Source organism: Calypte anna, chromosome 1 (genome assembly GCF_003957555.1).
Source record: "Calypte anna isolate BGI_N300 chromosome 1, bCalAnn1_v1.p, whole genome shotgun sequence".
In the NCBI taxonomy this organism is placed as follows: Eukaryota; Metazoa; Chordata; class Aves; order Apodiformes; family Trochilidae; genus Calypte; species Calypte anna.
In genome coordinates, this window is record NC_044244.1 from 45,908,823 (window position 1) to 45,930,195 (window position 21,373).

General features: G+C 37.7%; 2 protein-coding genes across 6 annotated transcripts in view; one reads left to right on the forward strand and one right to left on the reverse strand.

The window, feature by feature from the left end:
- The window catches only part of PLCZ1 (phospholipase C zeta 1), a 43,500-nt gene extending 43,187 nt beyond the window's left edge, over positions 1–313 (forward strand). The window contains exon 13 of the mRNA XM_008501170.2: positions 231–313. Within this exon, the coding sequence (XP_008499392.1) occupies positions 231–313 (83 nt within the window). The remainder of the gene's footprint in view (positions 1–230) is intronic.
- A 3,088-nt stretch (positions 314–3,401) lies between these two features.
- Positions 3,402–21,373, reverse strand: part of PIK3C2G (phosphatidylinositol-4-phosphate 3-kinase catalytic subunit type 2 gamma) — a 203,336-nt gene continuing 185,364 nt past the window's right edge. For all 5 annotated transcript variants that reach the window (XM_030469369.1, XM_030469368.1, XM_030469367.1 and 2 more), the window contains 2 exons: positions 10,361–10,486; positions 3,402–4,218 (listed from right to left, as the gene is read on the reverse strand). In XM_030469369.1, coding sequence (XP_030325229.1) covers positions 4,066–4,218; positions 10,361–10,486 — 279 coding nt within the window. In that variant the 3' untranslated portion in view covers positions 3,402–4,065. The remainder of the gene's footprint in view (positions 4,219–10,360; positions 10,487–21,373) is intronic.

Below are 21,373 nucleotides of genomic sequence, written 5' to 3' on the forward strand. Positions count from 1 at the left end.
CTGAAATATGCTGGAGTTCTAATAAAAAATGCCAGAATTGAAATACTGTCTGCGTAGAGGAGAAAACAAAAATAAACTGAAATTACACAGAACCCAAATCCCATTTCTAATAAAGAGTTAGCTGGAGAATCATAAATTATGCCTTATTTGCATGGTAGATCATAAAAAAACACCATTGTAGTCTTTGCCTTTATGGCTAATACACTAATAAACTGTCATTATATTTACAGGTTATCGAAATGTTCCCCTCTTGGACAAAGATGGTGGCATTCTCGAGTGTGCATCACTGTTTGTTCATATCTGGTACTACTAATGATGCTCTGCAGTAGCAGCTGCTCTGGAAGATTCCACTCTGCTCAATAAAGCAACAACAGTAGGCTTGCAACAACTCAGCAGTCTGATTTCCAGAGTGGCACATTCCTAAAGAATGTTATAAGTTAATTGGACTTCTTGTGTGAGTAAATGGTATCCTGAACAAGTAATGGCTACTGACATTTGTCCTACCATTATTGAGAACTAATTCGTAAAGACAAGAGGATTTTTGGACATTTTAAAAAATTCTCTTAATAATTTCATTTGCAGATAATTTCTAAATTATGATTAATTACTTGGTGAGAATAATAGTCTACCATTTATGAGTTGAGACTGCAAAATTATGAACATGTTACATCGACAGTTTTATTTGTGCTGAACAGAAATTTCTTACCAATATATCTTTCAAAGGGTAGAGGAAAAATTACAGATACAACGGCCCTTTAAATTTATCATAACAGCAGCTGCTGATTGGGCAGTACCTCTTTAATGTTTGCTATAATTTTGCTAGCTGGAAAAATAATTTTGAGAAAAAATACATCTCTTAAATGATCAAAAATTCAGATGCTGATATTAATACCTTTTCTTAGCTTAGTCTTGAACCTCCTGCTGCTAGACAAGACAAGTAATTCACAGACTGATTTTTAAAGGGCTATGTTCCACATAGCAACAGGTAGCTCAGGACACCTCTTACTGTGAACTCAGGAAATAGAAATCACTGTGCTTTGAGGTGACTGGAAGAATTTTAGAAAAAACAAGGGTTGATTGGGTGGTTTAAGATTTCTGAAGATAATCTCTTGCCTGACATAGCTATCAGTGTAGATCTTGATCTTAAAACATAATTTTCCTAAACTGAAGTACTGTTGAGTTTCCACAGGACTATGTTCACTTAATTGCAGATTATTCAAACATGCCTTTTTTTTTTTTTCCTTTAAAAAAAAAAAAAGAGGATTATATATTGATATCCTGGTTTGAGGCTGGGTAGAACCAATTTTATTTCCAGTGATTTTACTTTTCAGTTAAGTCTCTTCTAAGTATCTTCACTTGCTGAAATGAACAGGATGCTTTCCAGTCAGTGCCTGCCTTTAGGACTGATAACATTCAATGTTCATAATTACTGCTAGAGAATGGTGTGCAGAACCAAGGCCACTGTTTATGCATCTTCTGTTCTAGAAAAAAAAAGGAGTAAAGGGGTCACACCAAGAACCCTCTTTTGGGGAGGAGTGGAGCAGACAGGTGACCAGGTGAAGTATTCCATCCAATACACGTGATAATTGATATGGATTTGAGTGATCACAAGGATCAAGCTCTTCTTCATCCATGGCTATCATCCTGGGAGGACTCCTTTTGTTTGTCTGCTTATGATCCCAACCCATGTGCTCCTGAATCTAATGTGTTCCTACATCCAGCTCCCATCTGGTGCTGACTCCAGGAGCCCAGTCTGGGACTTTTTCAGGGTCTGCCCTGCAGCCTTGGTGGTGATACAAATGTTATTTGGGGCACAAGACAGGATACTGCTTTTGTATGTATTTGTCCATATTTCATTCTTTTCCTTTTCATCACTACTGTTTCATTAAAACTGCCAAGTTTAGTTTCCAACTTGTAAGTCTCCCTTATTCTCTCTTTTATTTTTCTTACAGCGAAAGGGAGAAGGGTTAATAGAGAGCATCTGCCATTCGTTTAATTGCTGGCCCAGCATTAAAGCATGAAATGGTACCTAACAGAATTGCTTGTATTTGCAGACAATTCTGATAATATTATATTTTCTGTTCTTTTTATTCAATGCCATTTAAATGCTATTTTATTTAATGTTGCTCTAAAATGGAAAACCAGGGCATGAGGTAAACAATGATTAGAAAATGTCACAGGAAATATAACACTATTAGAAAATGGCATTATAGCTGTAATAAGGAAACCAAGACAGTAGACCACGATGAATCTAACATCAATATTGAACTGTAAGGTCAGGTAATAACATTGAAAGCTGGCCTGAATATGTTTCTGTGGTCGAGTGACAAGATTCTTTACCCAGGAAAGCCTATAATTTAAACTGCTAGCTTTACTGATCTTTGTAATGATCATATCTGTATGTTGGCCAATATTCCTTTCACATGGTAAGTACTTTATGCTTGCTTCCAGTTTTGAAGAATACTAATGAGATTAATATTCAAGCAGAGTTCCCCCCACCTCACCTTACTGAGGAAGAGTTTAATTTCCCCAGGCAATCTGGTGTATTTGTTCTCAGATAAAAACTGACCAACTGACATAGTCAATTGGTTTGATGTTGAGAAAAACTCCAGCTTATTTTATTTCCTAAACAACCCTCCTAGTCCCACTTCAGGAGCTTTACACAACATTACTTTCTGAAGACTGATTTGTAAGTATCCTCTGGGAGAAGAAGGCAATTATTTTCAGCTTCTGGCTTACTAATCCTCTGTTGACCACTGTTCCACCAGGCAGCATGAATGCCAGACCTAATCAGTACAGGGTAACTCAAAACTTTAATTTTTATGTTCAATTAAATTTTATTTTAAAATATCTTTTTAACTTTTTAATTTTTAAAATTTTTTTTTTTTTAATTTAAAAAATTACCTAAAACAGATCACATTGCAAATCAACATGTTTCCTGTGCCTTAAAACATGACCATGGTCCTGGAAAGGTATTTATATACACGGTCAGCTATGTGTGTGTGAGAGTCTGGCAATCGTGGACAGTTCATTATGGCTGCTCACATCCTAAATGTTTAAATATGTGCTTAAGTGCTTCCTCAATTTAGATAAAAATGCTTTGAAGAACAGAGCCTGTAATTAGCCTCAGAGAACTCAAAGGAACCACTCACATTCATTGTTTAATATGTATATATACGTTTTATAGCCCTGAGGTCAGTGCATGTATTGACTTGATTCCTGTATGCAGTATAAGAATCCACTGCAGAAAAACTGGTGAACAAAGATTGCTGATGGCATGATCTTAAACAAATACCACACTGAAAGCTCACATTTGAGATGTTTTATTTATCTGCAAATATTAGCTTCTTCCTCCTCCTTCTGACAAATGACCTGTTCCTTGGATGTCAGAATAAAAGAAACAGAGACATGGACATTAATTGACAATGACACCATTGAGAAATTAATATCTTGGATTTAATGTTACATTACATAAAAATTTAAAAGCACACCAACATGTACAGCATAAAATGTGTAAAACACAAAGCTTTTCACTTCATGTTTTGTTTTGTTTGTTAGAAGTGTTGACTGTGTGAAATTTAACACAAAATCTTCAAGACATCTGAAATGTATTGGCACCTAGAGAACATGGTTCTCTGGAGAAAGCATCCCATGCAGCAGGGTCATAGCAGATGATGATAATTACACCATTATCAGCATTGTTTCAACACAGTCAGTGAAATTCATGGACAAAGCATTAGGCCTCACACATTGATGTGTACAGAATTTAGTATTTTTACAGTATTATTTAATACAAACAAACAAAAAAATCTTCATTGCTGTAATAGGAATTTCCTTCATGCTGCTACAAGTTCTTAGTGTGTGATTTCTTAAAGTCACATTGACAGGAATCTGTTGCAGGAAGATGGTAGCGATTTTAAGACAACAGCCCTATGATCAGAAATGTTAAGGTATGTGATCAGTAGATTACTGCATATTCTCAAGGGCAACTGAGACAAAGTGTATTATGGAAAATGGAATAAAGGAACATTAGTGGATAAATTATTGAATTATCCAAGACAACATTTAAATTACACTGTTTCCCAGTGGATACCACGTTTCTTCATTTAACTGGACACTGCTCAGTTGAATGTTAACAGCTCCCACAAATGTTCCTCTGCTTTTTACAACAAGCTTCAGTATGTGGCCTTTGAGCTCAGCAACTCTGTCATACACGACCTGAAATAATGCATAGTGAAACAGAAAAATAACATGAAATTGTGAACTTTTTTCATGGGCAAAACACTTACTTCAACAGAGCATTTGAGATGATGATTACAACTTTGTAATAATTGCTTTAAACTTCCCTCCAGAATTTTAAGCTTCTTACCATGAGCCAAATATTTTTTTTATATAAAAGATATTCTGCCACCTTAGGCTTACTAAATCTGATTACCAAGCTTTTGTAAATAAATTTGAAACTGACATTGTGCAACGCTTGAGAGAAAAATAGAGCTACATAGTTTTCCTCAATGAAAATTGAAAGTTTTGAACTACAATGTGAAGAAATACCATATCCTCCATTAATTTCACTAGGGAATGACAATAGAGTTGAAATTCTGGAGAAGAAATTCACATGGAGGGTAATCATAGACAGGGACATGAAAACATAAGATAGGTAATTCCATAAAAGTGTATATTATTGTAATTTTTATATATCTTTCCACAGCAGTTGTCTTGATATATGGTATTGCTCTTCTGCAAAAACAAGAAAATAAACAGGAAAACCATTTTGATGTAATTTTGTTTTAACCTCTGTGTACTGAATTTGTTAGATGTTCCTTAGCTGTGCCTTAAAACTTTATCTTCCATTAATGTCTTATCACATATCTATTTTTTTATCAGAATTTTTTCTCAATACTGTAACCATGAGTAAATCCTGTGCTCCATACCAGAATTAAAAAAGGGGTCAATGCAGAACCAAATTTTCTTCTAACCAAGATTTCCATAAAATTTCATAACTGTTCTAGATCCCACAAACTCACATCATAAAAGGGATAATAATTTTACTTTGAAAACTGTATAAACTTTATTATTTCAATACAAATAACATTATGCATGATTCCATATGCTAACTGTATTCAAATGCACCCACTATAAAGATGCTTGAATTTTTAAATGAAATAATCTAATATTAAAAATGACAGAAAGCTTTTCCCACTCAGTAGAAGTTGTAGATCTGTAGCATCTCTGAGATTGGACCCAATTTAGCAAATGGAACTTTGGATGCTTCTGTTACTCCAGAAGTGCTATTATTACTTCTGAAATTAAAAGAGCCAGCTTGCTTAGCATCTTTTCAGAAAACTACTAAGGCCTATAGCTTTAAAAATAAACTTGAAATTACCTTAGAACTATGAAAACACACTGAGGTTAACTATAAAATGTTAATGGTGCCTTTTCTGAATTAAAGATCCCCAAACTGTCTGGAGTGATAGGCTAACAAGAATGAGCTTGCATTCAGAAGAAATTCCTATGTTTCAGGTTCTGAACTAATCAAAAACTGCTGAGTGAACTGCATGTGGGTTGCTAAAATGTGAAAAAATGCTCTCAGCTTGTTTCAGGTCTGAATGGTAAGCTTTGTTCTGAGATGTACATTTACACTAAAATGTGTGTGTCTGGAAACCTTTTCTGCTATTTTAGTTGCAAGGGAAAGTGTATTTAAATTTTAATCTCTCTGTGAAGCTTAAAAAGCAAGTGCAAAAACATACTGTCACTTCAGGAAAAGGGGAAAATGAAGCTTTTTAAAAGGCATTTGCCATGTAACCTGCTTGGATTTAACATGGAATCCAAATGCAGTCTATACACATGGCACTGTGGAGGAAAACTCAGACCAATTCCCCTCTAGCTTGGACCTCTGTGGGCTGGACTGCTGAGTCCTCTCTGTACCTCCAGTAAAAAGTAATGTAATGGCCATGGGAGACATCCTTCAGAGAACAGAGTCCACAAAGGCTCAGCCCCAGAAATATTTCTCAGTCTGAGTGGCAACAGAAAGGTGGTTTGGAACTTCATGGGTGGACCCAGCAGGGACAAAAGAACTGGTTCTGCCAGATAGCTGCAGCTGACCTCAGCTGCTCCTCTGGGGCCACAGAGTGGTTTGTCCTCACTGCAAGCTGCTGAGATGTCACAGGGAGTGCTGAACAGGATGGACATCAGGACACTGACAGAAAGCATAAAACAGACAGGACACTATGATTGCAAGTCTAGGGGGCTGGTTGGTGCTGGGAAGATGAAAAGCCACTGTCACAGTGGGAAAGGAAATGTGTCCCACTCACTCTTTTTAGCTGGCTTTTATAGGAAGGTCTTACCATGTCCTATTCCATTTGTAAGCCATAGTTTGGAACAGCTCCCATGAAAGTGGTGCCTGGTGCTTTTCACTTTTGGTGTTTGCTGTGCATATTTCACCAAGTTTTATGGGAATCAAAACTTCAGAATTACATAATTTAGAATAAATCTAGGATTTGATTGCTAAAATGATATTAATACTATAATAGAAAAATGTCATTTCCTTGCCAATATATTAAAAGTATCCTCAGCTGGTGCTTTAAATCACCAAAAAGTGCACATCTAGGCTGTAAGTGCTTAGAAATCTTCAGTATGGTGGAACACAACTTGCATGGAGTAATGAACAACTTTCATTCTTTGCACAAAAAGAAGGAAGGTTTAAGCTTTGAGCGATGACAGAGCTTACAGCACAGGGTGGGTGGTTTTCACGTGATCCCAATAAACTATTTCAAAGTCAGAGTGACCCCTCTCTTGTTCCAGAGCCCAAAGTAGTTTGTTCTTGATCTCTCTACGTTCAGGAGCGGGGGTTACAGCCTGTACATTACAGGTCACACTCTGCTTCTCCTTCCTCTTCAGGAAGACAGATTCCTCAATCTTTCCCTACTCCAACGTGGGGTCCCTCCCATGGGAGCAAGTCCTCCACAAACCCCTCCAATGTGAGTCCCTCCTGCCAGGCACAATCCCTCAGGAACAAACTGCTCCAGCACAGGCATCCCACAGAGCCATGGAATACTTTGGGAACAGTCCCCTCCATGGCTGCAGCTCCACAACATCCGCTCCATGATCCTCCCCAGGCTGCAGGTCCACAACTGCTCAAACAGGATTCCTCATGGGTGGCAGGACCACAGCACCGGCTCCACCATGGTCCTTCAAGGGCTGCTCCACTCCACTCCATGGGTGCAGGGGACAGGCTGCTGTCTCACCATGGTATTTAGAGAAAAATCTCTTCACGTACCTTCTCCCTCTTCTTCTTCACTGACCTTGGTCTCCCAGCTCCAGCATTGCTCTCCTCTGGTGCTGCTCTCTCTCTCCAGATGTTGCTCACTCTCACCTCCCCTTCTCTGCCCCTGCTCTTATTCACCACCTCTCTCCCCTTCTTGAATATGTTAATTGCAGACTTACACATTTTTTTAATTCACTGATGGCCTAAGGTGGCCCAGGCATTTTGGAGTGGGGAGAGCTAATTAGAGCTGCTTACAGATAGCTAGCTTAGAGATAATAAGAGCTGTACCTGTGGGCAGGGGACACCCCTTCCCTGCTACCAAACTAGCACCCCATCAACCCAGAGCAGAGAGTAAGGGCTGGACTTCATGTATTCCTGGCTACAAAAAGAGAAGCACTGTTGACCTACAGGAGTCCAGTGATGTCTTCATCGCAAACACAGGACAGTTGCTTCTCCTTAGGCAGCCATGGCACAGTTCCTAGATTTTTTTCTTATTTGTCCAAATTAGCTTTGATGCATGGTGTTGGAGGAATCATCTGCAGCTCCTGGTGCAGCTCCCCTTTTCTCCCTCCATGAGGCTTGTGGGGGCCATTGCAGGCCAGTGTCCTCTCTGCTTTGAGGGCAACTGCAATAACTAACACTAACAGAATGAGAAGTCCCAGGGATATTTGCTCACTCTGGATGCACCTCAAGGGCAGGATGGAGAAAGTTCCCTGTCTTTCTGGCTTCACTATGGCTTTGCACACTTGGCTTTGTCTTGGAGGCTTACTCATTGGTGCTAACATGCAGGCACTTGAGAAACTGAGGACAACTTGAAACCTTGAAGCATGTCTCAGGGAAAATGCCAGACATGAGCTAGACACCATTGCAGATGACTCTGGTCATTACTTTTCTTATCAAGACTTTAAACTTAAATAATTCAGCTTTTTAATTTTTTTTTTTAATTATTTTTACTTTCTTAGTTTTCATTAAAGTAATCCAGAACCTCCCAAGTCATTCTTATTTATTCCTAACAGTAGTCTATAACCAGGCATGTCATTTTCTCTTTACACCGCATTCCATTTCTCTATGTTCTTTCTCTTCTCAACCATCATTTTTTATAGACAACGTTATACCAGAGTGAATGCAACCAACTCCAAGATCCAAATAAAAGAACAAGAGAAAAAAAAAAAAAGGGCTGCTTGTTAAAAGCACCTCCAAAACATTTGGCATAGTCCATTCTGCTGTCAGCCTTCCTGGACTTTCACATCTTTACTCTCACATACATGAGTAAAAATCAAATATAAAATGCACTTTTGTGTGGCTGATAATTTGCTGTAGGCAGTCATAAGCTATAAAAGTACAACACTAAAAACAAAAATACCCCTGAGAAGCACATTTCAGAATTTTCTCAGTCTCTAACACAAAGAGAAATTAATATACTGCTTCCTTCCAGCCATATAGCTTTAATAAAAGCCTATGAACTCATAAAAAAACCAAAAAACAAAAAAATCCAAAAAACCCTAGAACATTTTTGCACACAACATTTTGGTCAGTAACTAATTTAAAGGACAGCTGACATATATTTTTAGTAGTTTTTCTTCCCTGGGGTAGCTCCTGCCTCAGTCTACCAGCCTTGGATAGAAAATGCATACAGAATGCTATCACATATGGAAGAACAGAGCTGCTAACAGCACAAGCACTGAATTTGAAATATCCAAGTTCAATGGAACCATATGTCCCTACTGTGATTAGCAGTTCCTAGTGAAAAAGACTGAGCATCTGTGAAAAAGGCTGTAAGTTTTGAGTAAAGGATATGAAAGTTTTCATGGAATTGCTCCCAACAGCAGTAGGATGCTCCTTAACCACAATTAAATCTCCTCCCAGTGACTACTGTCTGATTGCAGACAGGATTTGGGATTTTCTTGCATTCAACTTGATCTAATGATGATCAGAAAAATAGTCTTCCAGTGTTGCTGGCTGGTTGTTGCCTGCAGTCCATTTTGGATATTTTACAGTGAATGCAATTATATAATAATATTATATATATTGCCTTAAATACCCTATAAACATAAAGGAATTTCTTTGTACAAGTCTATTAGACTCATTACACCATCTCTTTGATTGCAAAGAAAAGGAAAGAACATTACAAAAAAACAAATTCTGTTATTCCACTACAGTACCATAGGGAGGGAAATCTGCCTCAGTTGTTTGCAGCAATACTACTTGAAGAACTTACAAAAGTGCTGGAAGTAATCAGTTTAAGTAGGTAACTTTTTAAATGAAATTGATGTGGAAAAAGAAGAAGAAAAATATTGAAACTACAGGACAGGGAAACTGGGAGATAAGGATCCTTAGCTTAAGCTGACCAACTTCAGATTCATCACATCATATCTATGAAACTGGGTTTTATATTTCTATGAAATAGGAACTATTTTCCATGGCCTCTACTTAAAACACAACTCAGAAGTGCAACTGTAAATTCCTTTGAGTAATTTAGGACATTTCTTCTATGTAATAATTCTAATCTCCAATTCTACCTACAGCTCATCTGTCCTAAAAAAAAAAAAAAAAAAAAAAAGGTTATGCCACTTCCCATTCCCATTCCATTCTCATACAAATGTTTCTTTTTACCTCAGAGGTATGAGCACTTCAGTGGTGTCTGAAATAATGATATATAGCTGTGAACACTGTGACATAAAAAGAACTGGGTTATTTATTATTGTGTAATCAGTTTTGCTGTCTGTTTTCAACCCTGAATTTGAATAACAGCATCCTTAAATCAGTAATTTTTATGTACAAATTTGCATTGAAAACAGCCTAGGTTTTGGTGCAACGATGTTTGGTTTCAGCTCACATGGACCTGTGGTTATGGTGTCAGACAGAGCAGTGTGAATAATTCCACTGCTTTACTGAAATGAGACATAAAGAGACTTTAACTTCTGAGAAAGATACAAAGCAGAAGACTCTCCATTTGCAGTCAACTTATGATATGTTCCTTCTTTTTGCTTGTACTCACTGCAACAGCTCCAAATGCTGCACTGCGATTTTATTTCAGGAGTGGACAAAGAAAATCAAACAACTAAGAAATAGTGGCAGAAAGTGAATGTTACTCACGATTTCATTGTAAGTAGGGTCAGAGCTTTTTGGAGCTGTTCTTGTTTTCCTTCGACTGACCTCAGAAGGATCAGGCAGAAGATAAAATTCAGCATGTGCACTTGGGGCAGAGCCATCTGGGAGGCGCTGAAAAACAAAGCAGTCATAAATATGAGTGCTCATGTTCTAGCAATGAAAACAAATAAGTACCAAATGAAAGCTGCTCTTTAAGCAGACACAAAACCGTCATACCCTCTCAGTATTCTCATGGCTAAATTAGAGGGCTAGTGAAGTAAACAACAGGAATTCTTCAAATTCAGCTTAACATCGAATCAGGAAAACAGAAATGTAATAATACAAGAACAAGGTAAAATTGCCTATCTTTAATATTTAATGTTCGGATGGAAAAAACTCTTAAACTTCAATCTACTTCAACTTGGTTTATTCTGATACAAAGTGGAGCCCTTCCACTTTCCAGAGGAATACATATAAACTGGATTCTAGCCAGTAAGCTCTTATTGATTTTAATCCCTAAGTGGAAGTGCTGATTCTGGGGATAACTGGTTGTTTCAAAGGGTGTTTCATAAAGCATATTACTATAGGAGAACTAGGAGCATTTCTTGTACAAACTGCCAGAAAAGGATTCTTAAAATAACAGTCTTTCTGATCACTCCCATCAAACAGCTGCAAACCCTCTTTGATTTTCCAGTTCAGATTACTGAATGATATTCCTGATATTCTATTTTATGATAGCTATTCAAGTTCAGAGCCAATTTATTAACTAGGCTCAGTTAAAAGCTAATGCTGCTGGGTGGAGAGTTTTTTGGTTACTTGTGAACAGCTGAATGTTTATTCCTAAAGCAGCATTACAGTTACCCAGAAAACACATCGGTAGTAGGAGAGGGTTTAAAACAACACACAAAAACCATAATCATTAAAAATTATGTCAGGGGTATCTTGCCAGCATATGTCACTTAGTGCTTAGCTTGTAATTAAGCAGGGACATTTGTGTTGGTAACATTGTATGCAATCAAAAAGCACAGAATGGGTAATAAAAGTATGAATGTTAATCAAAACATCAGTTATTTCAATCCTATTATCAACATTTTAGGTAATAAGTTTACCCAACAGCTCCTAGGCAATCCAGTGACAGAATGAGAATGTAAAGTCAGGCAAAGAGATCTTAAAATGTCTGGAATAGATGAACACAGGGCATTACACAGGCATTCACATTTATATTTTTCATTGTAATTTTACCTGGCTCAGAATAAAGTAATTTCTCAGATTTTGATTATTCACAGTATGTGTCTAGAAACACAGGGCTTTCTACAAGCATTACCAACACAACATATCCTTGTGACAGGAGACACTGCTGGTGTCCTAGCATTAAGTAGCTTCTCTATTGGGAAGAAAAACAGTGCTTCTATCTGTGAGCAATGAGTTCTTGCACAAATGACTGTTTTTTGTTATCTGAAATGATCCTTCAAGTCAAATGATGTGGTTAAGTACAATACTGACTGTGGTTGTGGGTAACAGTGTACATCATCAAAGGATGCACTAGTAAAATCTTTACATACTATCAGCACTATGTAAATAATTAATGTCACTATTGCTAAGCTCCCCAAAGTACATCAGATTTAAATATACATGGGATTTAGACAGATGGAATTCAACTGGCTAAACAAGAATGCCTATTTAAATAGAGGGAAAACAACAGGTATTTGCTGAGGACAGGCTACCATACCATTAATGTAGGATTTGTAATTTACACTGTCCATTTGAAAGCCCATTTCTATTGATCTAGTCTACTAAAACTGCAATCAAGGATTACAGGTAGCAGTAAATTAAGTCTCTAAGAAATCAAGAAGAAGAAAGAAATGTAGCTTTAAATACCAGTCCAAGCAACCAGGATCCTACTTGTAATCAAGCTCTTCCCTTCTCAATGAATAGACAAGCATCAAAGTAACTTGAAGGTCAACAGATTTCAGTTGTTTCAAACAAGCAAAAAAAAAAAAAAAAAAAAAAAAAAGGAATGGAATATGGTTTAAAAAAAAAGAAAGAAAGGAAAGAAGAGGTCATTCTTGAAGACCTTCACAGCTCAACTGCTGAGGCCCAGCAAAACCATCTTCCCTACCTCAAGCATGAAAACACAGTATAGGAAAAGCCCTGTAAAATGTCAGGCTTTATAAATCACCCCAGCAATATATTGCCTAACCAGGCACCATGTCAAAGCTAATCTTGAAAGCTGAGGTCATCAGCAGCTGCAAAGAGCACTGTGCTGAGGAGCCCAGATGGGAGGTAAGAGGCTACAAAGGTAACAGAGAGGGCAGCTACATCCATCAAGTTCTGCTCATCTTGTAGGTGCCCAGATAGGACAGGTTGCAGTGGTTTGTGTTTTGCCCCACTGCACACCTCAGGAAGACAAAGACACAAGTCACTGCAGCATCATTTGCATGTGAAACAGGCTCATTCTGGCATTCATCTGCCAGGGAAAGAATCCAAGCTGATTGCCCTCTGATTGTTTAACAGGACCAGGGTATCCAGAAGCTCATGCAATGAATAGGAAAAAGAAAAAAAAAAAATTAAAATCGACACTTTGCTTTTGAGCTGATGCTTGCATAGTGCTAGCAATGCTTGCACATTACCTAGCCTTCAGTCAGCTAAACTGACTCCCAAAATCTTAGAAAGGTAACTTTCCTGTTGCCAAATGACACGTGGACAGAAAACTATTTCCTCGCTATCTTTTTGAATGTAGCTTAATGGATGTTGAAAGCGGTGAGAGGATGTAGAGGGCTAAAAGAGAAAATAAAGAATACTTTAGCAATTCAGAGAAGAAAACTCAAGGCAGAGCAGTTGTTCCGGGGTATTTCAGAACTAAACCAAAGCCACTTTTCATGAATAGTAGCAATCAGCAGCCAGACTGTTAGAAGTAGTTTAAACTGCAGCCACCTGAATTCCATCCAGACATCTTAGTTCTGGTTGTTGGGTTTTGTTTATGTGGGGGATTTTTTTTTTTTTTTTCTTCCCTGCTTTACAGATAACATTTTCCCACTTCATCCTCCCTTGCTGAGGAAAGGTAAACAGGCCACTCCAAACTCCACAATAGTCCCAATTCCCCATCTGAGTTTTCACTGCTATCAATCAAGGGCTCCAAAAGCTTCAGTGGAGCACTCTTCAAGCGAGATCACATCTTCCACTTCTCCACTGCCCTTTCCTGACTCCTCACATGACACACTACATCTAACGTGCAATTAAAGAGGTTCTGTCCCCCTGTGTGCTAATCATTCAACACCACAGATTTAGAGCAGGGATAAATCATTCATGGCTTTACTGGAGCAGTGGATGTGTAGTGTGTACGATGAGTTTCTACTGGCTTCTCTTTTGATTGGCATGATAGTTGAATCTTTTCTTGTGATGAGCCATCTTCACTGAAGGTTTTCTTGAGGCAAGGCTTGCAACTGGCATGGAAGGAGCTGTACTTTGCTGGATACTCCCTGCTAGGATCAAAAAGGGTTCTTGGCAATTTGACAACCACAGCGTTAAACAAGAGTGGGATTAACATGGCAGAAATATCATTTTAACTTAAAGGAGGTGATATTTGAGGTAAAATGTTCTATTAAGACAACTGACACACCAAGATAAATACCCCAGCTTTCAGGCAAACTAATCCTTTCCCAGACTCAGTTGAGAATTTGTTTGAACAAAAACATCGGAAATATTTTTTTTTATCTTTCCACAGATTATGACTTCAGCCATAATACAGTGTCACATTTAGTGACCAAAAGCCCTGTAATATCCTTTCACTTCTTACTCAGACTTCATTGGCATGTTCCTAACCTGAGGAAAAAATGAAGAATATCTGACTTTAATTCCAGTCTCATTTGCACCAAGGAATACTTGTCTGGTGGGTTCATTATAAACACAGATCAAGATTTCTAGCAGGCATATTCATAGTTCTAAAATCCAACAACCCAATCTTTTTTATTGTTCTTACTGGCTCAAAAATCACTGATTTCTGTCCAAAGATGAGGCCAGAAGGAAAATCAAGGGAGACACAGAGAATGCCATTTTGCACTTCAGTCTGCAAAACTTTTATAGATTGAATGTACTTCTGAGCAAACAAAGAGAGACAAACAAAGTTTTATATTTAATCTTATATTAAATTCTGTAGTTGTTTAATGAATAAAAAAATACAGGAAGTTTTCTTCATTTAGAAGAAGTTACTCCCAATTTAAATTACAGTCTTAAATCTTTGTGTATGTTTCTGAATAAATTCAACCTATAAAATTCTGTAAGGTTGTAAAGGTACAAATCCAAGTTCTCAACAGAAATGCCACAACAATCTTTGTAATGCCTATGGCTAAAAAACCCCCAAAAACAAAAAACCAAAAAAGGCAAAACAACACAGAGATTTTGATCTGCCAATAAAAAAAATTCTGAGTTGCATTTAGATGTCATTTCCCTGTGCTTTCTTCAAATACAAACAAGGCACAACAACAATTTCTCAATGAACTGCCTGCTTGCCTTTGGTAATGACTGATGTTTTTAAGGAACTCAGAAATGTTTGTATCTATGTTTTAAAAATCAGTGTATTTTTAAGGTGTTATTTTTTGTAAAGTCAAGCAGAAGGTGATGAAAATCTTTAAGAAGGAGGGAGCGTGAGGGGGAGAAAATAATATTCTGGATTTACTTTTCTCCACATCTGTAATTCAATACTGAAACAGTAATACAGACACATCTGTTATGGCTGTGTTCCATTTTTCACTACAATTTTATTTTCCAGCCCCCCAAAATGTATTGATATTTACTTACAGAAACCCACACAGATAGGTTATGTCCTGTGTAATTTAATTTTAAGGACACTATCTGTAGCTGGGAAGTAATGGATGAAATTCAATTAATTTTTCTACAAGAATTCCATTATTCTGATGACTTTTCTCCCTTGATCATTACCAACTATCCACAACTCCCTTACGGATGGATTCTTTGTTAATATTACAAAAGGCCTAACTACTTCAAAATTTGCCATATATTAAACTATGCACTTTAGCAGGCAATATGAACATTAGGCTTTACTCTTGTGAATTTTATAGAATTTTTAATGATTTTTTTTAAATGCACTGTAGGGATAATTTATTGTAAAACTTTTAAAAACTCACTTCTTCTGAAGTGAGAAATAAAATTTTAGGTTTTTTAGGTGACTATTGCCTGAAATTTAAATCATGTAATTGGTTTCTCTTAGTGTTAGACATGAAGATATTTTTCAGCCTTTTATCCTAGAATGATACAGACTGATGGCTCCTGAACATGTGATAGTTCCAGCTGATGTTCTCATTCCTGTTTTTCCTATTCAACCATCTTGACAACAACAACAAAAAATGATCAAAGGTAACTTGTATTAACTAATGCCACTTTTACTCCTTTGTAAATAGCTTCCCCCAACTTCCTGGACATTTGCAAAACTATTTCTTTCTTCCTCTTCTTCAGTGAAAAACATGAAAAGATATACAAGCTTTAGAAAGGCTCCCACTTCAACTACTGCTCCCAAATTAAAAACAAAAAAAAAAACAAAAAAAGAAAAAAAAAATTTTTTTTCTATTAACTCTAGATCTGTGTTCCTATTCTTTAGATTCATCTTCTGTTTTTGTTTTGCATGCACTGACATAAGAATTTATCTTCTGCATAGCAAAGAAAGGACTACAAGTTATTCCTTAATATTTAATATTGACATACTTTTATATCTTTAAAATATCACTATAGTAAATGGTTAGAAAATACCTTCAGCTAAGAAGTGAAACATTTATGCATTAAGTGTAGACATAAGGCAGATTTGATTATTACCCAATAAAGGAGGCTTAGAAAAAAATCCACAGAATAAACCAGCCTTGTACCTCAGTAACCTTTATAAGTCACTAGCTGTCTCTTGACTAAATTAAAACCAGTAAGAAATGTGGAAAACCATCACTCCTGCTCCACTGTCTTTCAGTTTCTCTGGGTCTCTGTGTAACTTAGCTGAGAGAGGCTAAACCCAGGCTTCCTAAGTTGCAGCTTAATCAATAAATACGGTCTCTGCCTAAAAAAAAGATAACAGCCTCTGGGCTGATGCTACATTTAAAGAACTGAGAGAATAAACAGTACTAAGGCAGTTTTATTACAAAGCAAGAGGTTCCTTCAAAAATAGATTAATGAGAAAACCAGAAACCTTCAGGACAAACAGGATTGCTGTATGAACAGGCAGTTGTGTTTTTACTTTATCATCCTAACATGGAACTGAAGAACCTTCCTTGTTCTTCCTTGAAGAACCTTTGAGCTCTGCATATTCCATAGTACTGAACACCTCTATTCTACCCTGCTTTTAGTTTTCCTATTACAACGTGGTTTCAAATTCCTTCAAAGAAAATTGAAATTAAAATCACATTTCCAGCAATTAAAGAATAACTACAAAAGAACATAAGCCACTATATTTCTATGTGCTGTCCTGCACCGTCTGCTGTTGGCAAGACAAAACAGAAAAGCAACTGACCAAAAATGACTGCAGAAATTAAGTATTTTTCCCCCAAATAACTGCTTTTATCAAATAAAATTTGAAAACCTGTAAATGCTTTGCTGCAAGATAAATTTTATTAAATGTTGAGGTGCTGACCTTTCCTGGTGCACATGTAAGGCAGGCAGGTAAGTTCCCAGTAAAGTCTAAGCAGATCACTGTAATGCTGTCAGGGTGGGAGGACAGGAAGAGATTCAGCTCATCGTACTGTGGACAATGCCTGGGTTTGTCTTGGTTAAATTGCTCACAGTTCTTGTCTGGCACCATTTCATAGAATCATAGAATCATAGAATCAGCTGGGTTGGAAGGGACCTCAGAGATCATCAAGTCCAACCCTTGATCCACTACTGCCATGGTTACAAGAACATGGCACTGAGTGCCACATCCAGTCTCTTTTTAAATATCTCCAGGGACGGAGAATCCACTACTTCCCTGGGCAGCCCATTCCAATGTCTGATCACCCTCTCCGTAAATAAATTCTTTTTAATATCCAACCTAAACCTCCCCCGGCACAACTTGAGACCATGCCCTCTTGTCTTGTTGAAAGTCGTCTGGGAAAAGAGACCAACACCCCCCTGGCTACATCCTCCTTTCAGGGAGTTGTAGAGAGTGATGAGGTCTCCCCTGAGCCTCCTCTTCTTCAGGCTGAACAGTCCCAGTTCCCTCAGCCTCTCCTCATAGGATGCTTGAGTCCCTTCACCAGCTTAGTTGCCCTCCTTTGGACCTGCTTCAGGATCTCAATATCCGTCCTGAACTGAGGGGCCCAGAACTGGACACAGTACTCAAGGTGTGGCCTCACCAGTGCTGAGTACAGGGGCAGAATCACTTCCCTGGACCTGCTGGCCACGCTGTTCTGATACAGGCCAGGATGCCATTGGCCTTCTTGGCCACCTGGGCACACTGCTGGCTCATGTTAAGCTTCCTGTCAATCCAGATTCTCAGGTCCCTTTCTGTCTGGCTGCTCTCAGCCACTCTGTGGTGGCCAAAGTGCAGTACCCGGCACTTGGCTGTGTTGAACCCCATCCCATTGGAATCATCCCAACTCTCCAACCTGTCCAGGCCCCTCTGCAGAGCCCTCCTGCCTTCCAGCTGATCCACACTCTCCCCCAGAGACACATAAGAAGTTCAGCATAAGTAGAAGTATCAGCATAAAATATCTGACATGACACAGGCCTTACCTGAGGCCCTCCTATTCAGTTCTGTCACCTGGAAGCCAGATGGGACATGTTACATCATCTCCCATATATTTAGGAAAATGCATTGGGATTTAAGCCAAAATGAGTGCTTAGGCATCTAGACTTAGGATCTGGATTTCAAAATAGTGCTGCTTCGTGTCACCTCAGATGAGAAAAGGTGTGCATGGAGCTGGAAATATGACATAGTTTTTATGGGAAAATAGAGGGGTTGATAGAGAGCAAGCAAGACACTTGCAAGTATTTGAAACAGCCATGATCAGGTAACTAAACTACATCACATCCTTTATCTATAAATCTTAGCTCCAAACCAAATCCCACTCCAAGTAGGCCAAGGCATGGCACACAGGCAGTGTGATTTTTGAAACATGCAAGCATTATCTGTTAAATAGTTTACAAAACCTGAGGTTTTGGTTTGGTTTTGGTTTGTTTGTTTGTTTTTTCTTGTCAGGAGAAAAACAGTTCTTGGAAGGAGGTTAAATCCCAAAAGACTTAGGGTTTCCTAAGAACCATGTGCAGTCCTTCTGATCTGATTTGGTAGTTTGAGAGGAAAGCCCATATAGCTCTGCGTAAGTGGAGCAAATAAAATAAAAGCTGGACTGTGATGGCCATAAGGTCATGAGGGCTTCTCTTCCAAGCCTTTATACAGATTCGAATACTTCCGAATAAAAGTGAATAAAGGAACTGAGATATAGCTCTGACAACCTGTTTGAAAGGAATAAATTATTGGCTTGAGGGTCCATTAAGAACTGTATATTAGGACAGACACAATCCAAAATGAAATGGAGAAGAGTCTGTGCAACCAGACTGTAGGTGGTAGTACCATGTAGCAGGTGGTACATTTATCACAGTAAATGACAGGTAAAAAGCTCTTGCCTTTTACTGAACATTAGCAGTAGCAGACAAGGAGGGGTAGAACTTAACTTCAGCAAGAAATGACACAGATTTATGTACAATTACTACTGTTTCTGAATTAACAATAAAGAACAAAATGTCTTAGAGTGGCTTGTGTCTCTACCAGCTCACCCAACATTTAAGTCAACCTCTGACACTCCTCCAATACTTCATACTGATAAAGGTCTACATGAATACATTACTGGGTGCTCTACATACCAACATGTGGGCATAAAAATATTACCAAGGCTGCAAAAATAATAAAAAAGAAGGTGAATGTAAAAGTAGAAGTATGAACGTATTAATTATACAACTCCTCATAAAAGATTTGAACAAGAATCTCATGGAAGATTTTTTCCAAAATAAAAATATGTGACAAGGAATGTTCTTGATTCCTGAACCACATGCTGTATTACTATCTTTAAGCCATTTAAACTGCACTTTTTTTTTTTCATAGATGAAAGAAATCAAGATTCAGCCATCCCTTAAAATTATACTGTTCTATGGATAAGCAACACTGGTGCAGGATGCAGAACGCAGAGAGCAGAGTTCACGAACAAGTCTCCAAAGCTTTTATTCCAGAATTACCACCAAGCCTGTAAAGAAGCTCAGTGCCATTGCTTCCAGCCCTTTAAAATTGTTGTGCTTGGAACATTCAATTTTCAGATGAATAGTCACAGAGGCTATGACACTGGCCAAGATAAGACCAATCTAGTCTGAACTCTTAGAAACAGAGAGCCCAGAATTTCTTCTCTCTTGAATAAAGCACAGGGAAGATCAAATATTTAGAACAAAACCCCATTTTACTTTCCTTTTGAAATCTCTCAGAATTAACACCATTGTTGCCTGTTAGAGGGCATGAGAGAAAACACAAGCCTTTGAGAAGAGAAACACAAGCAAATGCTGCTGTCTTATCTGTCACATACATGGTTTTTTTCCTTTCCTTGGCTAGGCACAGATACCCAGTGAATAGAAAAAAGCATAAAGAAATATTGACACAGCTATCAATGTCTCCACCCTGCACTATTTTTCATCTCAATTTTTAATGAGTCTAAAAAGTCTGCATCTGCAGATTCTGACTATTTTTATTTCTCAAACATTACAGAGCTCCCTCCACTTTTTACTTGTCACCTCCTTTTGTAAGAAAGCCTTTCATTATATGATGCATGCAATTTTTGCTCTTTACTTCCAGTTAGTTCTACTTATACTCTTGCTCAATGTCCTAAATAACTTCTCTTGAACCTTGCTGTCATCTCCCTTAAATATTTGCACATTTGACTTGTGTCATTGTTAGTCTGTTCTTAACTGAGTTAACTTTAATCACAAAAAATAACTTGAGAAGAATCAATCATTCCTGAGTAACCCTACTGAGAACTGTTCTTTGAACTTGTATTCTAGTAAAAAAAAAAAATGTTCTGAGAGAAATAGTTTACTATCAAAGCCTTATAAAGATGAATTACTTTCTTTCTGGACCATGAAACAGGGATCTGGCCTTTCTCATTGGCAACTTTCATAGCAACCTCATGCCCCACTATTTGCTTGTTTTATCTTCACATTACTGTGGGATATAGATCTATATCTCCCTGAGGAAATACTTTTCATTTGTCCAAACTGGTTGTATAGTTCTGGAAATTACTTTTATTGTCTTGATCTTGGTCTGTCTCCACTATTATTTTTAATGTTTTCTTCATTTGCAACCAGTGGCAAATTTAATTTATGTTCTCCTTCATCTCTCAGCTCACTCATATTATCAAACAGAGCTCAATGTTTGTTGTTGTGCTTGTTTGATTCTTTCTTATTCAACACACATCAGCTATGTAGGGAATTACTTCTTTTAGTACTGCAACTGTGACAGATTAATGGGTTTAACAAGAAATAATAACGTAACTTTCTGTAAAACATATTTGTCAAACACCTTTCATAACTAATATGTCAGAATGCAACAGTAATCCCTATGCCACAAGAGCAGACCTCATCCCCTCTCAATTTAAACCATTGCTGAGCAGTAGTACCCTTTGTTTATAGATGATACCTAATTTTCAGTGCAAAAGAGAACATGGTCTATCTGAGCTAATTTACATTCATTTTTAAAGTAAAAGCATTTTCTATGAATATAAAATTAAATCCAAACTCTTTATAAGCTAGAGCTAATACAAGAGCTTTCTTTCCATGACTTTTTATTCTGTTTTTCTGTGCCAGTCTAGGGAGAACTCCATCAGAATGTGTTATCTCCCTCCATCAACCAAGCTGCTGATTTAATTCTATCACTGATTCTTTCTGAATAACATTTTTTAGCTCAAAGAGATTTTTTTTTCCTCCCTTGTTTTCTGTCCCTGGATAACTGACGAGGCTTGGCCTACCTACGCAATTCCTCCCCAATCCATGTTGGCTGATCCATGGGCA